This window comes from Mustela nigripes, chromosome 2 (assembly GCF_022355385.1).
Source record: "Mustela nigripes isolate SB6536 chromosome 2, MUSNIG.SB6536, whole genome shotgun sequence".
Lineage (NCBI taxonomy): Eukaryota > Metazoa > Chordata > Mammalia > Carnivora > Mustelidae > Mustela > Mustela nigripes.
In genome coordinates, this window is record NC_081558.1 from 51,750,111 (window position 1) to 51,773,770 (window position 23,660).

The following is a 23,660-nucleotide window of genomic DNA, read 5'->3' on the forward strand; positions in this document are numbered from 1 at the left end:
AAACTCAAGGAACATGTGAGTGGCTCAGTCGTTTAAGCGTCTGACTCTTGATTTCAGCTCAGGTCATGACCTCAGAGTTGTCAGATCAAGCCCCACACTGGGCTTTGCACTGGGCGTGGAGCCTGGTTAAGATTCTCTCTCCCCCAGGGCACCTGGGTGGCTCAGTGGGTTAAGCCTCTGCCTTCAGCTCAGGTCATGACCCCGGGGTCCTGGGATCGAGCCCCGAATTGTGCTCTCCACTCAGCGGGGAGCCTGCTTCCTCCTCTCTCTCTCTGCCTGCCTCTCTGCCTACTGTGGTCTCTCTCTGTCTGTCAAATAAATAAATAAAATCTTAAAAAAAGAAAAAAAGATTCTCTCTCCCCTTCCACCCTTTCCCCCACTCTCTCTAAAAATAACAAAAATAAATAAATAAAAACTTTAAAGAAAAGAGGAGAGGCTCTGAAAAAAATTAAAATGCCAGGGCCTGAGCCCCACCCTAAACGCACCTACAACTGAGTCTGGATCTGTGGAGGTCAGGCTGGTCATGTATAGTTTGTTAAAACTTGCTCAAGTGCAGCTGGAGTGCAAGCCACTGACTATAATTTCAAGGTAATTAAATGTGAATAGGTCAAAATGATACAACTGTATAACTAGTTACATTCAAGCTCAATAATTGTTTCTAGTTGATTGTGGTAGGTAGGGTGTTAGCCATGGAAAGCAGCCAATTAGGGGAAAAATGAACTGTGCAGGATCAAAGGAAATTTCTCTTTGTGGTGAGGCAGTATAATCAAGTAGAAAGAGCACTTCCTTTGGGGTCAGGTTTGGGTTGAATCCTGTAACTTGGCCAGTTTGGACTTATGCCTCACTTTTCTCATCTGTAGGATGGCAACAATAAACCTACCTCGTAGGGTTGTTGTGAGGATCCCAGATAATGTATGCTGAATGCTTGGTCCTGGGTAGGTGAGTGGCAGCACTATTAACTCGTAATAACCATGAGATAACTTTGAAGAGTTTATTCTAAAAATTTGGACCAAAATGTGCCCCTAAAATGACCTGCTTAGGCTCTGAACTACTTAGGTCTCCCCAGAGGAGAAAATCCTGGGACTCAGATTCCAAGCCCCGAGGATCGGGTGAAAAGGAAACTTGCCAAGAGCGCAAGGAGATAGCAGAGAGAGGAGTTGTTGCGACTTGTTCAGTACTGGACTGGCCAAGGTTGAATGCAAATCTCCTGTGGTCTCCAAGCCCCATCAAGGGGAAGAGGTCCCATGCCACTAAAGGAATAATCCCACAAAGACAGCTGCTCTGTACTTGCAGAAGAGAGAGAGATGCAGGCAGAGGACTCTGTAAGTAGAAAAAAGTGAAAGAAGAGGATGTTTGTCCTGAGATGTAGGTGCTTTCTCCTTCAATTCCACCTTCAACCACTGCTGAAACACAAGACTTCCTCTGAAACAGTCACAGAACACTGAAATAGACCCCTTTTCCAACATAAAAGGTGTGGGCTTGCATATAAGCAACACTTTATTGGGCTAAGAACTCTACCGTTTATCCATGTCAGCTTCACCCCAATCCTTCAAAGTGGCTGAGGTAAGATATTCAGTTTACAAAAGAGAAAACTGAAAATTTGCTCCAGGATGAAGAGCCAGACAGTGACTGAAGTAGGGCCTGTATCCCTATAGAATTCTAAGGTGGGTGACTTTTTCTTTTCTTTCTTTCTCTTAAGGATTTTATTTATTTATTTAAGATTTTATTTATTTGCCAGAGAGAGAGAGTACACACAAGCAGGCAGAGAGGCAGGCAGAGGCATCGAGAGAAGCAGGCTCCCTGCTGAGCAAGGAACCCGATGCGGGACTCCATCCCAAGACCCTGGGATCATGACCCGAGCCGAAGACAGCAGCTTAACCAACTGAGCCACCCAGACATCCCAAGGATTTTATTTATTTATTTGACAAAGAGAGACAGCAAGAGAGGGAACACAAGCAGTGGGAGAAGCAGGCTTCCCGATGATGTGGGCCTTGATCCCAGAACCCTGGGATCATGACCTGAGCCAAAGGCAGACAACCCAATGACTGAGCCACCCAGGTGCCCCTTTTTTCTTTTCTTTAAAAAATGATTTTGATGGGCGGCGCCTGGGTGGCTCAGTGGGTTAAAGCCGCTGCCTTCGGCTCAGGTCATGATCCCAGTGTCCTGGGATTGAGCCCCACATTGGGCTCTCAGCTCAGCAGGGAGCCTGCTTCCTCCTCTCTCTGCCTGCCTCTCTGCCTACTTGTGATCTCTCTCTGTCAAATAAATAAAATCTTTTAAAAAATGATTTTGATGTCCTTTGATCCTTTGTCCTTTGAAGGATTAAAAAAATTTTTTTTAATTTATTTATTTGACAGACAGAGATCACAAGTAGGCAGAGAGGCAGTCAGAGAGAGGGGAAGGGAAACAGGCTCCCTGCTGAGCAGAGAGCCCAACTTGGGGCTCGATCCCAGGACCGTGGGCTGAAGGCAGAGGCTTTAACCACTGAACCACTCAGGCGCCCCTGTCCTTTGAAGGATTAGGGGAGCACTTTGCCTGGAGCTTTTTTCAGTATGGCAGCTACCATTCTTTAAGCCTCTTCTCTGTACAAGAAAGACCCTGTAGTAGGCATTTTATATGGGCTGTATAAGTTGATTTAATCCACTTCCCAAGCTCTTGACTCTAGGCAGTAGAAATAATTAGTGTCTTTTTACAGATGTGGAAAACAAGGTTTGAGAAGTGAAATGGGTTGTCCAGGGTCACAAAGCCTGTTGGTGGCAGAACCAGGACTTGCCCCAAGGACTTCCCACTTTCATTTCCATTTCCTTCTTCTGTAGCCATACTCCTTAGCTGTTTATGGCCACAAAGTGGAACTCCAGTTCATCTACCCTCAGTGACGATGCCTAATTTCTTGGAACTCCTCTATTAATGTATAAAAAAAGAGATAATACTATATATAGCTAAGGCTTATGAGAATCACAGCAAATAATTTATGCAAAGCACATTGTAGGTATAGGTAAATCCCAGTTATTATAATAAAGAGGCAGTTTGTAGCCAGTGGTCAGACTGGGTTCAAATCCCAGCTCTGTCACTTGTACCTGTATGATGTTATGAGGCAAATTATTCAACCTCTCTGTGCTTTGGTTTCCTCATCTGTAGACCTAATAGGGTCTGCTTATTTTTTTTAAGATTTATTTATTTTTATTTTTATATGATTTTTTATTTTTATTATTTTTTATTTTCCCACATGAGCGGGAGGGGCAGAGGGAGAGGGAGAGAAAAAATCTGAGGCTAATGCAGCACGGAGTGGGAGCCAGAATTGGGGCTCCATCTCATAAGAGTGAAATCACTACTGTATCCAAAAGCAAGAGTTGGAAGCTTCACCAACTGTGCCACCCAGGCACCCCTCTCACACTCCGCTTTTATTCTGGAATGTTACCTATCATCTTCTGTAGTGCTAAGTTATTTACTGCTTATCTGTCTCCCTGCAGGGCATGGATTTTGTCTTTTTTCCTTCAGAGATATTTGGATCATTTAGAATAGTGCCTGGCACGAAGTAGCTGCTCAATAAATGTTGCCATTATTATGATAAAATATCTTGATTCCTCTATTTAAGAGTCCTCCTGATGCTTGCTCTGAATTCCTAATTTCCCTTACCCATCTTTCCTTTTTCTTTTGTGCAATAGCATTGACCACCTTTTAACACACCACCTAACTTATTTATTAAGTACTTTAAAAAATATTTATTTATTTGACAGAGACAGACACAATGAGAGAGGGAACAGAAGCAAAAGGAGGAGGAGAGGGAGAAGCAGATTCCCCACTGAGCAAGGAGCCCAATGTGTGGCTTGAGCCTAGGACTCTGGGATCATGACCTGAGCCAAAGGCAGTCGCTTAACGACTGAGCCACCCAGGCGCCCCTTTTATTAAGTACTTTTATTACTTATAATGAGTTTTCTTCCTCCACCATCTAGATTGTAAATCCCACGAAATCAAGGTTTGTAGGTTTTTTCCCCACTCATGTATCTCCAACACCTTGAACACTTTGCCTGGCGTATAGTAGGTGGTTAATAGAATATTTGTTGAATGGATTTTATGTGGCGGAGCGTCAAAAGCGCTGGATGTGGAGTCAGATGACCTGGGACTGCCACTGAACTCTTTCGTGTGTCCCTAAACGCGTTCTCTCCGCACGTCAGGTCTCAGTTTCCCCTCCCGGCTCGGACCCTGCTCTCGCCACACGTGGCCGCTGGGGGGCGGTGTCGTCCAGCGTCCCGCCCCGCCCACTTCCCCCAGAGGCGGCGGCGGGGTGGGACCCGCCCGCTCACCGAGTACAGGAGCTTGTCCCAGGCGCAGTTGCCCCAGTTGTCCGCGCGCCTGCCGAATCCAGCCATGTCCTGCTACATCTACCAGCTGCCCGCCTGGGTGCTGGACGACCTGTGCCGCAACATGGACACGCTCAGCGAGTGGGACTGGATGCAGTTCGGTGAGCGGTGCCCCTCGGCGACCCCGCCGCTAAGCCCCCGTCTTACTTCTGTTTAAGTGGGTCCCGAACCAAGGGGCTCTTTGTGCTGCCATTCCGGACCGCGGGCTCGCCGTGTGTCCTCAGGGCGTCAACCGACCCCCCGTTTGGAGCCCTCCTGCTCCCTCCAGGGGGATGGTCTGAAAGGTGTTAGGTGATTTTTTTTTTAACTTTATTTATTTGACAGAGAGAAATCACAAGTAGATGGAGAGGCAGGCAGAGAGAGAGAGAGAGAGAGAGAGAGAGGGAAGCAGGCTCCCTGCCGAGCAGAGAGCCCGATGCGGGACTCGATCCGAGGACCCTGAGATCATGACCCGAGCCGAAGGCAGCGGCTTAACCCACTGAGCCACCCAGGCGCCCCAAGTATTAGGTGATCTTTGAAGATTCTTTATGTTAGTCTGTTTCTAGGTAGTGAACGGTTCGACTTTCGACTTTACTGTTTACACTAAAGCTCATCATAATAAACTCTCAGCAGCTGCTGAGCCGTTCCTGTGCTTCGGGTCCTGATGGAGGCACTTGACGCGGATTATCTCCCGCGTTCCCACAAGGGCCTGTGAAGTGCGTGTTTCTCTTCCCCCGTTGTACAGACGGGGAAATGGACTGGGAGACGTAGAGTAACTTGCCTGAGAGCATGGCATTGCCAAATGGAATTTGAACTTGGTGTCTGACTCCAACGGGACGTCGTAAGTCCTTGGTGTGTTTTGTTTGTTCGCGCCTGACTATCTGCTGTGAAGGCCCGGCATCTGGGGGCCGCTGCGCATATGGTCCTAGGGTTCCCAAGCAGAGGTCTGCATTCCAGATCTCCCAGCTGGTGACTTTGGACAGGTTGCTTAACCTCTCTGAGCCTTAGCTTAATATGAACTGGAGGTTCTTGTGAGTAATGACAGTTGTATAAGAGGCACCTGACGCGTAACTGTCAGGTTCTATTAAGTAATAAGAGAATAGTGACGATTATTATTTTTATGTTCGAGTTCAGTGTAGTGCCACTTTATTTAAAAAAATAACCTCTATATGTTCTTGAGAATTTAGATTATGATATGCATATATATGTACTCCTGTATATATAGGAGTATATGATATATATTTATAGTATGTGATATATATGTACAGTTGAAAAAATAATAAAATGAACATGTATGGATTATCCATCCAGTCTGAGCAAATAATACACATTTTAACCTAGTGATTCTCAACCAGGGGCGATTTTGCCCCCTAGGGAGCAAATGTCTGGAGACATTTGGGTTGTCACTACTTGGAGCATGCAGAGACTCAAGTAAAAGCTAGAGATGCTGCTAAATGCCCAAAGATACACAGGACAGCCCCCTCCACATAGAATTATCTGGTCCAAAGTGTCAGTAGTGCTCAGACTCAGAAATCCTGCTTTAGACCAGTAACAAAATAATACATGCTTATTGCAAAACACTATGGGAAACAAAGACTAGCTCAAAATCCACTACACATGGATAAACATTACTTTTTAAAAAAGATTTTATTTATTTGACAAAGAGAGAGATCACAAGTAGGCAGAGAGGAAGGCAAGGAGAGAGGAGGAAGCAGGCTCCCTGCTGAGTAGAGAGGCCAAGGGGCTCAATACCAGGACCCTGAGACCATGACCTCAGCTGAAGGTAGAGGCTTAACCCCCTGAGCCACCCAGGCACCCCTAGGGATAACCATTCTTATTTGAATGCCAGTAATAATAATGAACAACAGCAACAGCAGCTAACAGTTACTGTCTCCTTACTAAGTGCTAGCAGACACCTCTGTAGTTTATACCTTCTAGTACATAATAATAAACATTTATGTGCATGCATTTTTCACAAACCACATCAGTACATTCTAATAGCTTGCTTTTTTTTCATTTAAAATTTTCACAATGTTTTCTCCTTGCCAAACAGTGTTCTTTAGCAACATGGGTTTAGGTTTTTATTTTTACTGTGTATTTTTGTTAAGGATTTAAAAAAATTTTTTTTTAAAGATTTTATTTATTTATTTGACACAGAGAGATCACAAGTAGGCAGAGAGGCAGGCAGAGAGAGAGAGAGAGGGAAGCAGGCTCCCTGCTGAGCAGAGAGCCCGATGCGGGGCTCGATCCCAGGACCCTGAGACCATGACCTGAGACGAAGGCAGCGGCTTAACCCACTGAGCCACCCAGGTGCCCTTGTTAATGATTTTTAATGGAGAAAAGGAACACATGCATTTACAAGTGTAAATAATATACCAGGAGTAGAGAGGAAGGTAAATGTCTTTCCTCTTCCTGGTCTTTAGACTCCCTGGTCCTCTCCCCAGAGGCAGTCACTGGTAAGATGTCAGGGCATCTCTGAGAATGTCTGTTACCACCTGGATTTCTACACTGCACTGTGTTCCTTTTTTCCGATGACTTGTGTCTTCTCTACTTTGAATGTTTCCTGAGCAGTTGACAAATTTTGTAGAAGAGACCCCCTCTAGGTTGTTTTTTTTTTTTTAAAGTTGGTCTTGACTGTAAACACCAGAGCAACTTCTGTTCCTAACATATTTAGAAGGCACACCTGTGACTTTGTAAAAGAAGCTTTATTAAGAGATAATCTCCTTACCATATAATTAATCCATTTAAAGTGTACAATTCAATGGCTTTTGGTATATGCAGAGTATCTCCACAGTCAAACTTGGAACACATTCATCACCGCCCTAGAAGAAACCTGTACCCCTTCACTGTCACTCCCAACATTCCAACACATGCCTCCCATTTTCCTCCTCTTTAGGCATTGCCTGTTCTGGACATTTCCTATAAATGGAATCCTATCATATGGAGTCCTTTGTGATTGGCTTCTTTCCTTCTTTCCTTAGTTTTCAGATTTCACCCATATGGTACCATGTATCAGTACTTAATTTCTCTTTATTACCAAATAATATTGCACTCTATGGGTGGGCCACATTTTATGTATGCACTTAAGAGTTGATGAACATTTGGGTTCTTTCCATTTTTAGCTATTATGAATAATGCTTCTATGCGCATTTGTGTCTAAGTTTTTATGCAGATGCAATGTTTCATTTCCCTTGTGTAGACACCTAGGAGTGGAATTACTGAGTCATATGGTCACGCTATAGTTAACATTTTGAGGAAGTGCCAGATTGTTCTTCATGTTGGCTGCACTTCTTTACATTCCCTCCAGCAGTACAGGAGGGTTCCAATTTCTCTACATCCTCCCCGACCCTTGTTATTGTCTGCCTTTTCAATTCTAGCCATCTGAGCATGCGTGAAGTGGTATCTCTCTGTAATTGTGATTTGCATTTTCCTAATGACTCATGGTGTTGCGTATCTTTTTATGTGCTTATTGGCACCATGTACATCCTCTTTGGGGGAATACCTCTGACTTTTTAAGCCCTGGAGACACCACAATTTCTCAAACTCTTCAAAGACTTCCAGGGGTTATTTAGGATAGAATCCACATTCCACCAGGTCTTCCCAGTCTGTCACAATCTCACTTCACTGACTTCTGACCTCTTCTTCCACACCTACTCTTGCTCACCCTGCTCCAGCCACACTGGCCTTGCTATCCCACCTGCCTGGGGCATTCTTTTCCCAGTGCTCACTATAGCTGGCTTTCTAGTTTGCATTAGATTCCTCTTGCTGCTGTAACAAATTACCACAAATTTAATGGCTTAAAATCAGCACACACTTATCATGTTACAATTCTGGAGGTCAGAAGTCCTAAAATCAAGGTGTCAGCAGGGTTGCATTCCTTCTGTATGCTCTAGGGTAGAGTCCATTTTCTTGCGTAAATTTTTCAGATTTTACAGGCTGCCTACATCCCTTGGCTCATAGCACCTTCCTCCACCTCCAAAGCCAACCGCATAAGATCCTCAAATCTCTCTCTGACCTCTGCTTCTGTTATAATAACTTTGAATCTGATACTGTTGCCTCCCTTTTTTAAGGACCCTTGGAATTACATAGGCCCACTCAGGTAATTCAGGATAATCATATCTCTGGACCCTTAATGTAAGCCCATCTCCAAGGTCCTTTTTGTCATGTAAGGCCCCATAGTCATGGGTTTTCGGGTTTTGGGGACACTGACATCTTTGGAGGTCCATAGTTCTTCAGGTCTCGGTTCATACTTCCCCTATTCTAGAGGCCTCCCCTGTCCCCCTGTTTCTGTCTGTACCACCACTGTTTTATTTCCGCTGTTCCACCTAACAAACTTTGATATTACCTTGTTCCTTATTTATTTATTTATGTCTCTCCTTCCCTGGAGAATGTAAGCACTGTGAGGGCAGGGAACACCCACCCATCTAGTTCATGCCTGTGTTCCCAGAGCCTACCATAGCACCTGGCCAGAGTGCAGACCCTCAGTAAGTGATTGAATAAATGGTGAGCTAAAGGCTGTAGGAGTGGTAAGGGCTTGAGGCATGTGCCCTTCTCCCCCATCGAGATGGCTTTGAGCCCATGGTCAGTCCACTCTTCATGATGAGTTGGGGCTTGCTGGGCTGGGAGTCAGCCATGACCCCATTCAGCTGCTTCTTGCCAAGCCACAGCACTGTCTGGCTTCCTCTCCATCAGAATTGGTGATTGCCATTGTCCGTCTAAAGAGTCTTTGCTTCTGTGAGTTATTTTTGGGATGGGAAGATCCTTCTTCAAGTGTTTTAGAAAATCACATGGCTACACATACATGTGCTCTTTGGATCTGACAGCTGTTGGCGGATACTATGGCTGCTTCCCATTCATTTCCTTCTGATCACGGCTGCATCCATTTTGCCCCTGGGGGAAAACGGGCTCCCTACAGCTTCCACCTCCCAGATGTATTCCAGGGGACGAAGAGGTAGGTGTTCCTTTATTGTGCTAGCCTTTGTGCATAGCCCTGCTTTGTCCCTGTCAGGCTGTGTGATTTTGGGCAAGTGACTGCCTCTCTCTGAGCCTTTCATGTCCTCATCTATAAAACAGGGGTGAGTTGCTGAGAGGCTTAGGGGACATGATATGTGGAAGTTCCTTAGTGTTTTCTCTTTCTCTTAGCCAGGGAGGAGACCCATTAGTCCTGACAAGGGTCATTTGGCCATAGGGTGGGTTATTTCAGGAGGCTGTGTCTGTTCCAGAAGGCTTTGAACATGGGCAAGATTTTCTACTTTCAGGTGAGCTCATGCAGGATTCAGGGACTCAGACCTGGAGGGATGGTCCCACATCGTGGCAACAACAAGGAACAAAAACAGTGTTTTCATAGAGTGAAGTTGGCTTAATAATTACAGCTAATGACTATGTGACACTTTCTATGTATGAAGCACTATTCCAAGTACACCTGTATATGTAACCAGTCGGATCCTCACAACAACTTCTGAGGTTCAGTTGTTATCCTCATTGGCAGATAAGGACAATGAGGCATAGGGAATGGTGAAGGGCCCTCCCCCAGTACACAGCAAGTAAGTAGCAGAATAGGATTCCAGGCCTTAGAATCCAAAATCTGGGTCACGAACCACCATTATGCTGTCCTGCTGATAGAAGGATTTTTTTTTTAAAGATTTTATTTATTTGTTAGAGAGTGAGAGAGCACAAGCATGGGAAGCAGCAGGCAAAGCAGGTTAGAGTGAGAAGCAGGCTCCCCAGTGAGAAAGGAGCTCAATGTGGTACTCGATTCCAGGACCCTGGAATCGTGACCTGAGCCAAAGGCAGATGCTTAACCAACTGACCCACCCAGGCATCCCATAAGTATGTATTTTTACATCTGTAGAAAAGCCTGAAAGAATAGAAGAAAAAGTATGGCCAGTGCTTGTCTTGGGTTCCTCCAAGTGGGATGATCATGGGGACTTTGATTTTTGTCCTGTTAGACAGATCTTCTGTGATCATCAGGTATTTCTTGTGTGTGTTGAGAAAAGAACTAGGAACTTCGCAGTGTCCGTGGCAGTGACTCATTCCTTCCAGATCTCTATCTTGTCTTGACCCTGTTTTAAGGGTCTGGTTAAATGTTGGTGGGTTGCTGCCTTAAGTTCCATCACTGTCATGGGAGTGCATGAACCACGAGGCACCTCAGGGCTTAGTTCCTACTTCTCTCCTGTCCTGTTGCCTGTAAGGAGAGCGCATTCCCACAACAGGGTGGGTGGAACATCATACGGGGGCTTCTGTTTTTCCCATTACCTCACTCTGCCTCTGAAGTGTGGGAGGTGTGCCAGTGAACCGCCTGGCGTGCAGAGAGGGGGTGTAGGGAGAGGGTGCGGGGGAGGTGTTCCTTCTTCTTCCTTCCACTCTTTTCTCTAAGCTGCTGGAAGCAGCTCCTGACCCTGCTGACATCACTTCCCACTGACCAGGACTCTGGCCTGGGGTTTCCAGTGACTAAAGTTGTAACTGAGAACTTTCCATTCCTAACAGGCTTTCTCTATTCAGGAGACTGTCCCAATCATCCCCATTTCTCCAGAGGGTGGGGCTTAGACTGTCACTCCCTGGCTCTGAGCTCTTCCGTAGTATCTGTGGCCCTAAGGAGCGAGTCCAAAGGCTATAGCCTGGCCTTTGAGGCCCTTTGTGATATGGTCCTAGGCTTGATCACTTGCCTTCTCTTCCCCACTCTGTTAACTTACGTTTGTATTTTTTTTTCTTTAGATTTTATTTATTTATTTGACAGACAGAGATTACAAGTAGACAGAGAGGCAGGCAGAGAGAGGGTGGGAAGCAGACTCCCATCTGAGCAGAGAGCTCCATGCGGGGCTTGATGTGGGGCTCGATCCCAGGACCCTAGGATCATGACCCAAGCCGAAGGCAGAGGCTTTAACCCACTGAGCCACCCAGGCGCCCCACATTTGTATTATTATTATTATTATTTTATTTATTTGTCAGGGATAGAGGGAGAGAGAGCGAGTGAGCACAGGCAGACAGAGAGGCAGGCAGAGGCAGAGGGAGAAGCAGGCTCCCTGCCGAGCAAGGAGCCCGATGTGGGACTCGATCCCAGAACGCTGGGATCATGACCTGAGCCGAAGGCAGCCGCTTAATCAACTGAGCCACCCAGGCATCCCCATTTGTATTTTTCAAACAGAAATCTCCATGGGTTTCTGGTTTACCTGCCGCAGTACCTCTAGGGCTTGTGATAGGCTGGAGCACAGAAGTGCTGCTGAATGAATGAATGACTTGATGTTCACATGGATTCCTGTTTCATGATTTCTGAAATTCTGGATCTGAAGTGTGATTCTTTTATTCCTAGTTAAGAAAAAAAAAGTCTCCTTCACTTCAGTAAATTCAGTGGAATGCACGTGACCATTCAAAATGCCATTTAGGAAGAGCAGTAACAAGTCGGGAATGCTTCTGGTTTAACGTTAATAAATGAGAGCAGGCTGCAGAAGCTCATGGCGGCAACGGCTGCGCCCAGAACCGATGCTCTGTGGAGGGGAGAGGAGAGTTTGGGCGAGGGAAAGTAGCCTGGTGGGATGCTGTGTAACTTGCTTTACTGGAGTTTTCTCCCCTTCATTTTCCCAAGTTTTCTTTAGTGAACAACCATTCATTTTATAATGAAAAATGTAAAGGACGAATGTATTGTATTTAGTATTGCCAGCGGAAGCCCTCTGCAAATCTCATAGTGTTTCAGATTTGGCAAAGCGCTTTTAGATGCATGGGCTCTCTTGATCCCTGTGACAGTTCTGTGAGGATGCTGTAGGTTCCTACGTTCGTTCATTAGTTCCTTCATTTGTTCATTCATTCATTCATTTCTCCCAGCAAGGACTAGGACCTAGGGGTGGGGAGAATGAGATGCCCAGGGCAGAATTTAAGGAGGCACCTACGCTCCAGCTTCTGAGAGTGCAGGATCAGTCCTGAGAGTGAGACCCTCCTTAAATTTTGCCTCTTAAGTGCCTCCTTTACTTCACCCTGGGCCTGGCCTTGCCCCCACTCTGTGCCAGGTGCTGATCCCTGTTCTGGGGACCTACCAGTGGACAGACAGATAAAACTCCCTGTTCACATGGAGCTTCTAGTCTCAGAGGGGAGGGAAGAGAAGTTCCATTCCCTCCCCACCTACAGTCAAGGAAACTGAAGCTCCCACGGGTGAAATGCCTTACCCATAGCAAATAAGCAATTAAAGCTGCCAGGCACTGACCCTGTGGTCCAGTGGGCTTTCTCCTGTTTCATGTGGCCGTGAAGTAAGTGTAGCTGATGTGCCAGTCCCACGGTATCAGGTGGAATCAGCACACTACTTTGGACTGCTAAAGGTGGAAGGAATTTCAGGTATGATGAGGGGGTGAGCGAGAAAGTACTGCAGAGGAAGCCAGCCAGCCTGGGGACCCTCTGGTGGAGGCATTGCCTTCCTGATGCTAAGCAGAGCTCTGAATTGCCTTCCAGCCTCCTACGTGATCACAGACCTGACGCAGCTGCGGAAGATCAAGTCAATGGAGCGGGTGCAGGGTGTGAGCATCACTCGGGAGCTGCTGTGGTGGTGGGGCATGCGGCAGGCCACCGTCCAGCAGCTGGTGGATCTCCTGTGCCGCCTGCAGCTCTACCGTGCCGCCCAGATCGTTCTGAACTGTGAGTAACTACGGTGGCCCCGGGCAGCCGCCCAGGAGCCAGTTTCAGCCTGAGCTGTTCTGGCTCCTCGAAACTTATCTTCATCTTAGAAAAAAATTTAAATGAAAGAATTTACTATCTAACTAAGAAATCTGTAACGGTGGTTCCCTGTGGGAGAGGGGCTTTGTGGCCACAGATCAAGCTGTTGGTGACAGACTTGACTCTGAATTCTCTCGTACATTTTTGATTCTGCTTCTCTCTTCCAAAAGTAAAGAAAGAAATAATGATGAAAAAAAGCTCTACATAAAAAAATCCCAAAAACTCTATGATAAAAATGATCATTTATTTATTTATTTATTTATTTATTGTTTAGAGAGGGAGAGGGGCAGAAGGACAGAGAAAGAGAGAGAATTATAAGCAGGCTACGTGCCCAGTGTGTAGCCTGTTGTGGGGCTAGATCTCAGGACCCTGAGAACATGACCTGAGCTGAAACCAAGAGTTGGATGCTTAACTGACTGAGCCACCCAGGTGCCTCATTAGAACTTTCTTTAACAACTGCATTGTGTTCCTTTGACAGACATGCCCTGATTTATTTACCTCAGTGCTGCTGGTAGGTGTTCAGCTTGCTTCTTAGTTTTCTCGTGGACACAGTATTGTACCCTTAGACGTATGCACCCTCTTTGCACAATGTAAGTCTAGCTGGACAATAATTTTTTTTAGCATTGGAATAGCTGGGTTGAAAGTTTGTGCTTTTGAAATTTTTTTTTTTTTAATAAAGATTTTTTATTTATTTATTTGACAGAGAGAAATCACAAGTAGATGGAGAGGCAGGCAGAGAGAGAGAGAGAGAGGGAAGCAGGCTCCCTGCTGAGCAGAGAGCCCGATGCGGGACTCGATCCCAGGACCCTGAGATCATGACCCGAGCCGAAGGCAGCGGCTCAACGCACTGAGCCACCCAGGCGCCCCATGCTTTTGAAATTTTGACTAATATCAGTATCACTATTACTAAGTTACGCTCCTATCACTTTTACAACAATGATGGGAACATATCTAGCAGGTAGTAATTGCTCGCTACCATTAGGAGAGGCTGTAAAGCTGCAGAAGTAGAGTTATGTCAAGTACTTGGTGTTCATCCAGTGCTCAGCAGAAGGTAGGGTGGGTTAGGGTTACTCCCACCTAGGCCTCCCTTCCCGCAAAATGCCCCCTTCAGTAGGGGGGCGGCAAGCGTGTCTTTTCTTAGGTACTTTCTGAACACTTGCCCAGTGTCTGGTGCGGTCCTTGTTTCTAGAATACAGTGATGGATAAAGCAAAAGGTCCTTTGCCTTCATGGAGGAGATAGTCTTGTGAAGGTATCGTCAATAGGCCAGAAAATAAATAAAAATAATGGGTTGGAGGAACCAGGTAGGAGTTAGCTACAGAAGGGCAGTTTGAGGAGGTAAAATCGGAGGAATCGAAAGAAGACAGCCATGTGAAGAGTTGAGGTAAGAGAGCCCAGGGAAGCTTGGGACTTTGATGGAATCAGCATAGAGCTAGTGTGGGAGGTAGAGAGCAGTACATTCTGAACCCTGCAGACCTGAAGAAGATCCAGTGTGGGCTCTGATGTTGTTTTGTCTGAGATTCCTGAGCTGGGAATAATGTGGCTGAATCAATAGACCCAGATTGAGCATTTTCCTGATTGTACCTCAGGCCTTTTGGAATCATGGAGGGCTTCCAGGAGGAGGGGAGGTAGTATCTAAAGCAAGGAACTGAGAGATGGGGGCTTAGAGGGCTCCCCTCTCAGAGATGTCAGGAGAACAGGGGACATTGGGGTGGCTCTGCAGGTGGGGGGATCTAGAGATGAAACCCAAACCAGGCTTTCAGGGGCACCATAGGGTAGATCACATTGGGCATAGAAGGCCAATGCAGGAGCAGGACTGCCTCTTGCCCTTAGCCACTTAGCTACTGTCTGGGATTTAGGGTATCCGGGGACGCCAGGCTTTCCCCCACATGCTACCATCTCATTAGATGAAGGACAGTTCCTCTGGTGGCAAGAGTCTGTGTCTGGGGGCAGGTTATGGGGAAGGAGGATCCTGTTCACACGGAGGGGACTGACGCATTGGTGTGAGACTCGGGCTAACCCCTGCAACCCCAGCAGTATAATCTCTAAGTCAGGAGTGGGCACATCTCCAGACAAGACCACCCTTAAACTTCTGCAGCCTCTGTTCCTGCCTGGCTGCCTCCCCAAGCTCACTGTATTCTCAGACGGGGGAGGGATGATCTGCTCAGCCCCCAACCCCCCCACCATGCTGGAACTTCCTGAAACCCCTCTCTACCCCACCAGCCCTTCTGTCCCGAGAAGGTTCCCTGCAGTCCTGTCAGACAGCATCCCTCCCGTCACATCTCCCCCTGAGGCCAGGTCCTCATCCTGGTCAGCTGGGGGTGCCCGGGGCAGCTAGGGGCACCTGTGGTTTTTCCAGAACATGGTGAGGTGGCACGGCTCAGCCCTCTGCTGTTACCTGGAAGGTCCCTCCCTTTCCCTGGACTTCCGTCTCCCCTCCTTGTCCACTAGAGGTGGGCAGGCTGACGTCAGAGCCCCCTCTGGACACTCATGGTGCTGTGGCCCCCCCATCATCCCTTGTACCTTGTCGGCTGGTGTGACTGGCAGCCGCCCTGTTTAGCCGTGTGCAGACCCCTGGTGTCTCTGTCTCCCCAGAGCCTGGCACTGGAAGATGGGGAGAGACAATTAACATCGAACCCCAAATATTTTTCACATTTTGAGAATTAATGATAGACTCCTAATGGGCTGGAAAAGAGGCAAGGAGGGAGGGGGCTGCTGGAGGGGGAGGAGTAATGCCACAGGAACAAGTGTAGTAGGATCCAGGGGCCCAGGTTTCCAGCCCGATCTGTTTGGGGGACTGGGCAGGCGGGTCAGCGTCTACAGCACACCCTGGTTTGGTCTCTTCCTGGGTGGCTGGGATGGAATGCTAAGGGATGTCCCAAGCCCCAAAAACAGATAAGTACCAGGGATTGGGAAAGGCCTCTGGTTGGACATAGCAACTTGCCATTGACGTCAAAACCTGGCAGTTGACTAATCTGGAACATATTTTTAATGATTTGAGGTCAACAAACAGTATAGTGCCAACTTCAAAGAGACACACTCATGGCAGTGTGACACTTGGTTTTAAGCTCGCAGTGACTGAGCACTTTCAATGTGCCAGTCTTCTCCCAACAGCGCTTGAGGTGGGCATTTTAAGGAGGAGATGGAGGCCGAGAATGGCTCCGTGACTCCCCCAAGGGTGCAAGTCTGGTCACGTGTAGAGATGGAGGGTGCTTCCAGGTGTGTCTGGATCCAGCACCCTCGTTCTTAACCTTTCTCACAGAAACCTCTTTGGGCTTCCAGACAACAGTGATAGTTTTTCTGTCAGCTTCTCATTTTAGATCCCTGCTGTCCTGGTCCAGCAGCCTCCAACTGGTCAGGCCTATGCGAGTCTACCTTTGTTCCCCAAACCTCTCCACCCCCCCAACTTCCCCCCACCCCTCACTGATTAAATTTGCCTGAGGAAGAGAGACTGAGGCTGTTCCCACATCCACAAATCCCCTGGCTGTTCTTCTGAGAGCCTGGTTGTGTTCTTACTATTGCTTTCTGTCCCCATGCAGGATACTTCCCCTTTCTGTAGCTTGTTATTTTCCTTAGTTTAAAAAAAAATACCATATATCTCTGCCCCTTTGTGGGAGCATTTTCAGTTTCTGCAGTTCAACTACTCAAAGCTGTTTCCCCTTCCTTCATTATAACATTACTTAAACCTTATTTTTCATTAACTTGTAGGAGATAGTTTACGAACTCGCTCAGCTGCTTCCAGTTTGAGAACCCGACTTCTGCCTACTGCTTCTTCTTTTTCTTCTTCTTCTTCTTCTTCTTTTTTTTTTTTTTTTTTTTTTTTTGTTAAAGATTCTATTTATTTGGCAGAGAGACAGTGAGAGAGGGAACACAGGCTGGGGGAGTGGGAGAGGGAGAAGTAGGCTTCCCCCCAAGCAGGGGGCCCGACTTGGAGTTTGATCCCAGGACCCTGGGATTATGGTGTGAGCCGAAGGCAGACGCCCCACTGACTGAGCCATCCAGGTGCCCCTGCCTACCACTTCTTAAAGAGTTTTAAGGATAGATTTGATGGAGAAGGTGGGTGGGCATTAAGGAGGGCACGGGATGGAATGAGCACTGGGTATTATATATAGCTGATGACTCACTGAACTGTACCTCTGAAGCTGATAATACACTAGATGTTAATTAATTGACTTTAATAATTAAAAAAAAAACAAAGAAGAGATTGGATAAAACTGTGCTTGAAAACCACACACATCAGAGGTCCTAGATATAAACTGGCTTCCTTGGAGACTTGCATCTCCAGATAATATATTTGCATTTGACAGAGGCCATCTGAAGACAGTGCCTGAGCTGAAAGGTGGGGAGTGGGATCTGCTGGGAACCACACTGTATCTGGTCTCTTGAAATCAAGTCCTGGGGCTGGCTACTGGTACGGTTGTGTAAAGAGTCGGGTCTGTGGGTGTCTGTTCCTATTTTCTTGGGCCTCATTGCCCAGACCACTGTTACTCTCTTTGTCACACTCCTAACATGAAATGTTACAGGAATTAGAATAAATTAGCACAGAAAGGCTTACTACCCAAACACCCATTCCTCCGGCATATCTGTGTGCCAGGGTCAACCCCTTTTTATTCTTTGAGCCATTTCTTGGCACTTGTCTATATTAACATTTTTGTTTCACTACTGTTACTAAGGGAAGATGGCAGTGACATTTTAGATAAGACAGACCTTTATTTCCCTCTCCTGATAGTCCAAACTGCCCAAGACTGAATGGGCAGCATCATGGTATCAAGGATCAGATTTTTTGGGTTGTGTTTTGTTTTGTTTTTTGTAATACTCTGCTGTCTTGGACCCCTGGCTGCCCCTCCCACCTGACAGGACTACTCTGAGCCTCACATGCATCTCCAGCTGGCACAGAAGGCTTGGAAGGCAAGTTGCACGCCTAACTTGCCTTCCAAGCCATTGGCCAGGACCTAGTCACGTGATGGCACCTAGTTGCAGGGGAGGCTGGGAAATGTAATCTGTAGCTGGGGTATTATGTGCACAACAAAAGCTTCTATTACACTAGAGGAGGAAGGAATAAATATTGGAGGGACAAGAGTCTTCTTATAATTCTCCCTTTGGGCACCCAAATATCCACATACAGCTGTCTTCTCACGCCTAAAACATTCTCATCCTTTCCCCAAGGGAGGCAGGCCAGAGGTCCTAATCAGTTTCTTCCTTTAGGTAAAGGCCCAGGATCTGGGGTGACATGTTGTCTTCAGGATCAGCCTCCTATGGTCCAGTAGCTCTCTACCAAAGAGAACTTATCTGCTACCCTTCCCCCAGCACACCCAGAACCTTGTGCTGGTATCTGAACAGGAAGCCGCAATCAGAACTCTCCCATTTGAAATGAGAAACATGCTGTAGTCACTCATGTTGACAGTTGACAGATCTGGCTGGGTAGCAGTTGTCAAGGTCCCTCCCGGCCAGGGGAGTAAGTTGTTTGCTCCATCTGTCTGCATCCCCTTGTTCTCAGTAGACCAAGGATTCTCAAAGTGTGGTCCCCAGACTTCTAAGCATCAGCATCATCTTGAGCTTGTTAGAGATGCAAATTCTTGGGTCTCGCCTCATTTGTTGATTCAGAAACTCCAGGGGTGGTGGGGCCCTAAGTCTGGTGAGGAGTGGGGGCAGGTTTTGAGGCAGGGGGAGCTTTCCTGTTCATTATTCTCTATGGCCTCATCTGAAGTGGGAACTGAAGAGAGGCTTTCCTTACAGAGGGCGCCTGGGCTTTCACAGTCCACTTCCTGCTGGTCTGGAAAATACAGTTTTTTAGTCAGGCAGCCATATGTCTAGCTAAAACTTCTAGAATGTAGGAAGATGGGGACAATGGGTATTTTCTGCCATACTAGTACTACCTCTAAATAAGGTGCTTATACTGTCCTTTTCATATTTATTAATTTGAATATTAACCACTAATTTCCTAGAAGAAGAAGACTTGGCTTATACACAGTTCCTCCCCCTTTCTAGTACATTTGTATCACAATTTTTAGTTCCTCTGTAGATTGCTTTTGCAATATTGAACTAACATCCTTACATTTCTGATTCTTTTTCCATTCAGCTCTAGGCAATACCTGTTGATTCTCCCCTTTGTAAGATGATATTGTCCTTTCTCTGGCCCTTTTGTACCCCATTCTCTCTACTTTCGTCCTCCAGCTTTGGGCGAAGACCAGGTGTAAAGTAGTCCTCCGTGAATGTTGTCACAGCTCTAGGCTATGCTAAACCCACAGGGAAGAACTGGGTCTTGGATGAAACCCTAATCTCTGGATCAGGACAGGAAGGGGAATGCTGTCTCTGTGTCCTGGTTGACAGATGTCTTGCGATGGGGAAAGTAATGTGTGTTTAAGGCATCTGCATGGCGAATCATAGTCTATAGGAGCATTTCCCAAACCATGTGCCTCAGAAGAGTGCTCCAGCAAGATATACCCCCTACAAACCAAGGGTTCATGAATAACTAAACTTGGGGGATCCTGTATGCTCTATCAGTGCCCCCTACCCTTGGAGATTCATAATGCAAACCATTGTATTAAGGCTCTGTTAAGTCCTGCAGCAAAGAGATCTATTTGGGCCAGTGTTTTCCATTTGATTCCATTTGATTGTGGAACCCCTTTTCATTTGCTGCTTATAAATAGTCCCACAGAACCAACCAACACACTCTGGGCATCACTGCTCTAGTGAAATGGTGACCATGGTGACATTGCTGGGCATTTCAAGGGAGCTTCATGATGGAGAGATTGGGGGATCGGGGACAGATTTTTAGGGTCCGGCCAGCATTCAGCATCAGATGAGTCTAATGCAGGGGACCAGGACTAACCATCACCCTGGGGCTTAAAACATGAAGGTCCTACTCCTGAAAGGGACTTTTCCAGACTACCTGGCTTAGGAGGGGACTATGTGCCAGGCTCCAGAGCCTAAGTTTTAGGATCTTGTATGCACAGGAGCAGGGATCAAGGCAGAAGTCATAGTCTCAGAACTGTGGCTCCCAGCCAGAAGCAGGTCAGCTATCATCACTGCTGAGCTGTAGAGCTCATGAAATGACACCAAAGGCAGTTCTAGGAACTGAGCCTGCTGATGGTGAGGATCAGATGGCTCTAGCTGTGGAAGACTGGGAACCAGCTGTGCCTAACCTGTGAGATAAAATTCTGCTCACTTCCTCCCCACAGCGTGTTAAATACATGGGAGCGGGGCCAGAGAGTCAATGATGAACTAAAGAAATATTTTTCAAGTGCCTACTTGCTAGGTACTAGGGACAGGGCAGTGAAAATACAGACGAGCTCCTGGATCTCAGGGAGCCTGCAGTATACTGTGGGAGACACATCCTGACAGGAGGGTGACACGGAGACTGCAACCACCCACAGGGCTGGGTGAGGGCTGTGGTGAGCTGGAAGAGGCAGGATTTGATCTTATTGAGGAAGTTTCCCTGAGGAAAAAAACCTGAGCCTCTGGTGGAAGGACAAATGATACTAGAGAGTGAGGGACCACTGATCATTTCTAGGCAGAGGGCACAGCACATGCGAAGGCACAGAGGTGGGAAGGGGTGATGTTTGAGGACCCAGATGGAGGCCATGGGGGCCTCAGCAGGAGGACAGTGCGGCAGCCTGAACCTGGGGAGGGGACATGGTGCAGAGTCAGGCCACCTGAGTTCTCGCAGGCCGCAGTCAAGGGGCTGCTTTCTCAGGGAGGAAAGGGAAGATCTTGGAGGGCTTGTGCCTGAAGTATGCCCATTGTTCTGGCCACTGTGTGGAATAGGGGCCTGTGAGGTTCTGAGTAGGAGTACAGGAAGCTTCTGGAATCTGTGAAGGGATTGGGAGGTGACCAGGGTTTTATCTTTGCTCCTGCTGCTACCATCTTCCTGAGAATTTTCTTTTGACTTTCGCAGTTTTCACACAATCTCATTTGGTTGTGCAACCTTGATGTTTTCTAATGTTTGGTTTGGTGTCTCAGCCAGAGTCATTTCCTTCCTGGAGCTGGGCTGTCACTGAATGGGGAATTTTTGGCTGTTGCCTAAAGGGAAACAAAATAATTTTTCTCTTTCCCAAAGAGCCTGAGCTGTTGCAAGGGCCAGATGGGGCTGGTACTTTTGCTCTCTTGGAAGGCTTCCCAATATCTGCCCCTTTTCAAGCAAGAGAATGACAATGCATGGCTAGAATTCAGGGCCACTGGAGAATTGCCCCGGAGGTGGCAGTATGTTTGGCCAAGACCCCCCAGGCCAGGAGTCTGTCTATTTGGTTCTAGTTATAACTTGTATTTAGCACTTAATATGTGCTAAACATGTGCCAGGTAGAAATCTTACCTCATAAATCTTATTATTCCCCTTTTATAGATGTGGAAACAGAGGCTCAGAGATTAACTAACATGCTGAAAGCCTCCTTGTTAGTAAGTAATGGGCTGGGGTGGGGACCTAGGTCTAATTGACCTGAAAACCTACTGGGGTAGGTCACTGGATGGCATCAGGTCTCACTTTTCCCCTCTGTAAAATAGGTACACATATTGCCCTGTCTATTCTTATAAACCGGGAAGCTGCAAAACATAAGAGGTTGTGAGGATTTTAAGTTAGGGCGGGGGCGCCTGGGTGGCTCAGTGGGTTAAAGCCTCTGCCTTCGGCTCAGGTCATGAACCCAGTGACCTGGGATCAAGCCCCACATCGGGCTCTCTGCTCCATGGGGAGCCTGCTTCCTTCTCTCTCTCTCTGCCTGCCTCTCTGCCTACTTGTGATCTCTGTCTGTCAAATAAATAAATAAAATCTTAAAAAAAAAAAAAAAGTTAGTGCTGATGGGGCACCCAGGTGGCTCAGTCAGTTAAGTGGCTGCCTTTGGCTCAGGTCATGATCCCAGGATTCTGGGATCAAGCCCCATGTTGGGCTCTGCTCAGTGGGGAGCTGAGCTTTTCCCTCCCCTTTGCCTGCCACTCTGCCTACTTGTGCTCTCTCTGTCAAATAACTAAATAAAATCTTAAAAAAAAAAAGTTAGTGCTGGTGGCTCAGGACAGGTCACCTGACTTTCTTTCCACACATTAGTTACTCCACTGGAACACAGCTAGGCTTTAATCACTGTGGGGATTTTGGGGGGTTGTGTGAAAATGAATAGAACATATGCGCAATGCATCTAAATTAGTCCCCAATTTTTTAGAGAGGAGAGGTGAGAGCTGGAATGAAAGGAGCTGCCCTTTGGCTGAACCCCTGCTTGGTGCTAAGCTAGTGTAATTAGGCTCCTGTGGGTTGCAAGTTTTGAACACTCATTGAGATCATCCATTACCCAGGATAGGCTAGGTTATGTTGCAGTAACAGATAAAGTCTGAAATCTCTGTTATTCAACACAACACAGACTAATTTCTTTTTTAAAAAATTAATTAATTAATTAATTTGACTGAGAGAGATCATAAGTAGGCAGAGAGGCAGGCAGGGGGGGCGGGGAAGCAGGCTCCCTGCTGAGCAGAGAGCCCGATGTGGGGCTCAATCCCAGGACCCTGAGATCATGACCTGAGCCGAAGGCAGAGGCTTAACCCACTGAGCCACCCAGGTGCCCCCTACACAGACTAATTTCTGAAAGTACAGTGCTGCCTCCTGCGTTCTTGGAGCTGGCTCTGTCTTCTTGAACACACGGCCTCCAGGGTCAGTGTGACTGGGAAAGAGAGGCCTGAAAGGAGACTCACTGGCTTTTCATTGCTTCCTCCAGAAAGTGATGGTAGCATTTCCGCTTAAAACCCATTGGCCAGAACTAGTCATGTGGACCCAGCTTACTTGCAAGGGAGACTGGGTATGAGAGGGAGAAAAGGACTGTTTGGTAAGCAATGTCTTACCTATAGGTTACTTCAGTTCACGGGAGTTGATGATGAGGTTCTATCTAATCATGGCCTGCGGGGTCTCACATAGCCTAACACTTGCCCAGCACTTTCATCTCATCTGTGCCACTTTCCCTTCATTCATTCAGCTCAGCCACTAGAGTCATTCTTCATCTGAGGAGATATACCAAGCTATTTTCTGCCCCAGGACCTTTGCATACGTTCTCCTTAGAAGGCTCATTCCTCCCTGACTCCCTTGTATCTTCCCATGGCTAATTCGTTCCATCATTTGAGTCTCTGCTGAAATGGTATCTGCCCTCAGAAGCCTTCCCTGGCTAAGCCGTATAAATCAGTCTGTCGGGTACCCCTCCCTGTGTGCGTGTTAGTTTTCACCAGAGAACTTCTCCCAGTTGATAATTAGAAATCTCTTATTTAACTAGTTTAATGTTGACATCATGTCAGTTTTGTTAATGGATGGCATCCTCAGAGGCTAATACAATGACTGAATGAATAAATGAATGAATGAGGAAGGGTAAATCATTTTAGCAGCTGATAGAGTACAGGTCCAACGGAGAACCAGAGATAGAGTAATTAGGAAGGTCCATTAGGAGGTTATTCCCTCAGAGTTACTTAATTTTTATCTAGCTTGAGTTGGGAGTTTTGAGTGCTCTGTGTTTGTGTGTGTGTGTGTGTGTGTGTGTGTGTGTGTATGTGTGTGTATCGGTGTTGGACTTTGGATATCCAGGAGGGGCCAGCCCAGAGATTAAAAGGGGAAGGAAAAAAGAGGGCCCAGAAAGCTGTTTGTCACTGATATGCCAGCTGGCACT

General features: G+C 46.9%; 1 protein-coding gene across 3 annotated transcripts in view; it reads left to right on the forward strand.

Moving 5' to 3' along the window:
• Window positions 1-4,299: 4,299 nt before the first annotated feature.
• IRAK2 (interleukin 1 receptor associated kinase 2) overlaps window positions 4,300-23,660 on the forward strand; it is a 59,136-nt gene continuing 39,775 nt past the window's right edge. For all 3 annotated transcript variants that reach the window (XM_059387896.1, XM_059387897.1, XM_059387899.1), the window contains exons 1-2: window positions 4,300-4,462; window positions 12,777-12,959. In XM_059387896.1, the coding sequence (XP_059243879.1) occupies window positions 4,369-4,462; window positions 12,777-12,959 (277 nt within the window). In that variant the 5' untranslated portion in view covers window positions 4,300-4,368. The remainder of the gene's footprint in view (window positions 4,463-12,776; window positions 12,960-23,660) is intronic.